At 40.8% G+C, this 4,501-nt stretch overlaps 1 protein-coding gene across 1 annotated transcript; it reads right to left on the bottom strand.

The window, feature by feature from the left end:
• Window positions 1-1,725: 1,725 nt before the first annotated feature.
• LOC111042814 lies at window positions 1,726-4,016 on the bottom strand. Its single transcript, XM_022327510.1, has 2 exons — window positions 3,438-4,016; window positions 1,726-3,366 (listed from the first exon to the last, which is right to left on the bottom strand). Exons 1-2 carry the CDS (start codon window positions 4,014-4,016, stop codon window positions 1,726-1,728), a joined length of 2,220 nt encoding a protein of 739 aa, XP_022183202.1.
• Window positions 4,017-4,501: the final 485 nt, after the last annotated feature.

Below are 4,501 nucleotides of genomic sequence, written 5' to 3'. Positions count from 1 at the left end.
AACACAGTACAATAGAATTTTAAAGTGCAGACAGTCACTGGGTTATCTCACTGAAAATGTGTGTTTCAATCAAACAAATAACGTAAAGAATGTGTGGTGTAACGTTCAAATTGTTGTGTTAACACCACACATCACTTATATAAGGTTGATACATTATTTTTGAATATAATATTACATCCTTCTTATAATTTATAATTACAGGTAAATACTAAAAAACTATAGAACACTATAATAATTTTGTGCTGCGGAAATAAATAGGAATAATAAATTATTGCTGTATTGCTGTTTATTCAAAACAACACCATTACAAAATTCTTTAATTTATGACCCTACCAAAAACTAATGCGCCCATGATTGTATAGGTTATCCGAGAGCAACCGGTACCTAACCGTGAACCACCAGTTCACGCAGAAATTGATGGCGCCGATGTACACGGCGGCGTAGAAATCATCGAGGTACAGATGGACGATATCGAGATGGATGTCATCCAGGTGGATCAAGTCCTGATGAACGACGGTAATTTTGAGGTGATTGGAGTTCAAATGAACGACGAAAACGTCGAAATTATTGATGTTCAGATGGACGACTTCGAAGAAGTTTCAGACCAAGTTGAGGTTGTGGCCTCAGACCGCGAGGCGGATCTTGAAATCGACGTTTTACTCCAAGGCGTCGATGAAGAGGTCAGTAAATTTCTCTTCATATTCGTTGTTGCCTCGCTGGGCGATTACGCTAAACTGTATTGAGGTTGTTAATAATATAGTAATCGTTTTATTATAATATTGTTATATTAATATATTTTGTTTTATATTAGTATAAGACTAGTGAAGGGACGTGGCTAGGCAACTTCATCAACACGTTAGGCGCTCGGGATAGGCAACATCACTCTCGTCATTTCCATCCTCAGGAATGATGGTTGAGATGAGTCGCGACCGACACTCAAGAATACCAACACACACAGGACGAATTAATGGGAAACAGTTTATAAGCCACAGGACGGCGAGAGGACGGAACAAGCTGGTTTGACACAATACCAGCACAACTTATGAACTAACTTAATTACTAAGGCAGGCAACGTTGACACTTGTACCTGGATCCGTGATGCTCTGGTCGACCTAGGCGGCCTCTCACACACCACCCGGTGCTGGCGGACTTACGCGTCGTGGCCGGAATGCCCGATGATCACGTCCCATAAGTTGGCACACACAAGGTTGTGCACGAATACAAGTAGGTAGGTAAATAATTGAAGTCAAAAAACTTACACGCTGTGTTTTTGACTGTAGACCGCTGATCGGTACGTTTTTATTAAATATTTAAATGACTCTGTTTGAGCCACCACCAGAATACACAGTACAGTATAATATATTAATTAACAATGACAAATGGCGCTATACTAATAGCAAACAAACAATTATAGTAATGAGCTCAACATTCGACGCATTGCGAACTTGAGCATGTATTATATATAAAAAAATACACAATATAAAATATAAAAAATTTACGTGAATAACAACAAAAAAAACTTGGAATGTGGAATAATAATTGATACTGATGATAGAAATTGGATTGTGTATCGTGCCGGTCGTATTTTTTTTATCATCTCGGGATTCTGATACCGTGGAGTGTTGATGTTATCGTCGTATTGTTTATACGACAATAACCGTATCTACGTTCCGATGATATATGGTTACGTAATTGTAATCCCGCTCACTAACATACCGGCCCCCATTAAGCCCTTGATGGGTTTAATGATCTCGATTCTTGGTTAGGCAGCAAACAAAGTTTATGCACTGGCCGTTTGACTTCACCAGTATGAGTTTTAATCGTTGCTACTCTAATGAATCCATCGCTTCCTTTATGAACGTCTACAACTCTTCCTCTTCGCCAAGCAAGTGGAGTTTCGAAATCCTCTCGGATAAGTACGAGGTCTCCAATTTGTAAATTTTGTTTAGGCTTTTGCCATTTATTACGTACTTGTAAGGATTGCAAATATTCTGTTCGCCACCGTTGCCAGAACTGTTGTACGATCTGCTGAATCTTATGCCATCTTACTTTATAGGTTTTGATTGACGAATAACAGGGCTCTGGAATGGCTGTTAATGGTCTTCCGATAAGAAAATGTCCTGGGGTTAAAGCTTCTAGGTCATTGGGGTCAGTAGAAGCTGCTATCAACGGCCGTGAATTCAAGACAGCTTCAATTTGCGCTAGTAATGTTGTGGCTTCTCTTTGACTGAGTGTTGTTTCTCCCAAACTCCTGCGCAAATGGAATTTCATTGACTTCACTCCCGCTTCCCATAAACCACCCATATGTGGAGCATGAGGTGGAATAAATGACCAACTTATCCCTGAATGAGCTGCATAAGAGCTTAGGTGTTTTTTTAAATCCGTTGATGCCAGGAATTTTTTTAGCTGTGCAGCAGCTCCTACAAAGTTCCGCCCGTTGTCTGAATAGATTTTTAATGGACTACCCCTTCTTGCTATGAAACACTTTAATGTAGCTAAAAACGCATCGGAAGTAAGATCGTCAACCCATTCCATATGAATTGCTTTAGTCGAAAAACAGACGAAAATTGCAATGTAAGACTTGAACACTTGTTTGGAACGTGGAGGACCGTATCGCATGTTGAACGGGCCAGCATAATCCACGCCACATATGTGAAAGGCTGATGACGGAATGACACGTTCAGTTGGCAGTGACCCCATGATTTGTTGACTACCTTGAACCTTCCAGCGATAACATGGATTACAATTAAAAATGATCTTTTGAACTACACGTCGTATCCCAATTATCCAGTAACGCCTTCTAAGGCTGGCAATGAGGTGTTGTAGACCCGCGTGAATTAGCCTACGATGCTCACGTTCCACGATGAGCTGAGATAGCTGTGAGTCAGCCGGTAGAAGTATTGGATGTCGTACGTCATATGGCTCATTAGCGTTTTGCAATCGGCCACCCACTCTGAGTATTCCGTGAGTATCTACAAAAGGACTTAATGAATTTAAGTTGCTATTGTGCGTGCAAAGTGATTGTCTGGCACGTAACTCAGAGATTTCCGCCTTAAACGATGAATTTTGAATTATATTTATCCAGAATTTTGAACTCTTCTCGATTTCTTCGGCTGTTATTTCTCCACTTACTCGCTTGTTCTTAACTGTTACTCCGCGGAACAAATATGCAGTGCTTCGGTACAGTCGTTCTAACTTTGAAAACCTCCCAAGGATATCTATAAAATCAATTGTTTCGTTCACACTAACTTGTAGGACAGTAACCGCCTTGCGTCGTTCTGTAAGTTCAGTTACTTCTTCTCGGATGATTATGGTTGGCCTTCCGACTCTAGTAATGCTAGCCAGTGCGGCCCTGACCACCACTGACTACAATTAATTAATTCCTTGACACTTAGTCCTCGTGATATGTGATCTGCAGGGTTGTCACATCCTTTTACATGTTTCCATGAATAGTTAGTGGTTAATTTTCTTATTTCTTCAATGCGATTCGCAATGAATGTGTTCCAGCTATTTCCTGGCTCATCACTTTGAATCCAACTAATAACTATTGACGAGTCTGACCAAAATGTTACGTTGTCCAGCGAAATAACTTCCTTCAATGCTTGACATATGATAGTCATCAACTTAGCAGCCAATAATGCTGCACACAGCTCTAGACGTGGAATAGTTGTTGCCTTCACCGGGCAAACTCTAGACTTTGCTATGAGCAATTGCACAGTCGCTGCCTGCTTCTTTGTCACACTTCGCAAATATGCACACGCTCCGTAGGCAACTTGGGATGCGTCACAAAATATATGAAGCTCATTCTGAATGCTGTCGCTGACTGTAACTCTCCGAGGAATGTTAATTTGTGTTATGTCTTTAAGCTCCTTCCGATAATTTTCCCAAGCTGTGTGATGTTCAATCGGCAGTGACTCATCCCATGCTAATTTTAGCTTCCACAGTTGTTGGACAAATATTTTTGCCTTCACAATTACAGGGTTCACCAGTCCTAATGGATCAAACAGCCTAGACATTTCTGATACTACTTTGCGTTTTGTACATGATGATCTCGGGATTCTGATACCGTGGAGTGTTGATGTTATCGTCGTATTGTTTATACGACAATAACCGTATCTACGTTCCGATGATATATGGTTACGTAATTGTAATCCCGCTCACTAACATTCGTATTGATGAAAAATAAAATTTATTACAATTCTGTGATCTCAATTGCAGTTTGTACCAATTCCTCCACCTGGTGTTTCGGTCGAACAGCCTAGGGTGCGTCCACCAATGGTAGATCGTCCGGCTGGCGTTCAACAGCAACTTCCAGAACAGCATTGCATTGTCGCTTTGAATGCAATCTGTAGGCATTGCAGTGCCCGTCACTTTGAGTGTGAGCGTACTACCACTGGTCATTTCTCTATATGTTGTAATAACGGTCTAATGACCATTACAGGACAGCGGGTTTTGCAACCCGCGCCTGTGTTTCTAATGAATTTGTTGACTTTTGATTCTA

The sequence above is a fragment of the Myzus persicae genome, unplaced genomic scaffold (genome assembly GCF_001856785.1).
Source record: "Myzus persicae strain clone G006 unplaced genomic scaffold, MPER_G0061.0, whole genome shotgun sequence".
Classification (NCBI taxonomy): domain Eukaryota; kingdom Metazoa; phylum Arthropoda; class Insecta; order Hemiptera; family Aphididae; genus Myzus; species Myzus persicae.
This window is presented reverse-complemented; position numbering and strand designations above follow the sequence as displayed.

Bases quoted from the DNA above. Each gene is read 5' to 3' on its own strand.
- LOC111042814 (XM_022327510.1), bottom strand. From the start codon at position 4,016: ATGTCTAGGCTGTTTGATCCATTAGGACTGGTGAACCCTGTAATTGTG. The intron at 3,367-3,437 runs GTAAAAGGATGT...AATTAATTGTAG, and splicing joins CTAACTATTCATGGAAACAT to TCAGTGGTGGTCAGGGCCGC.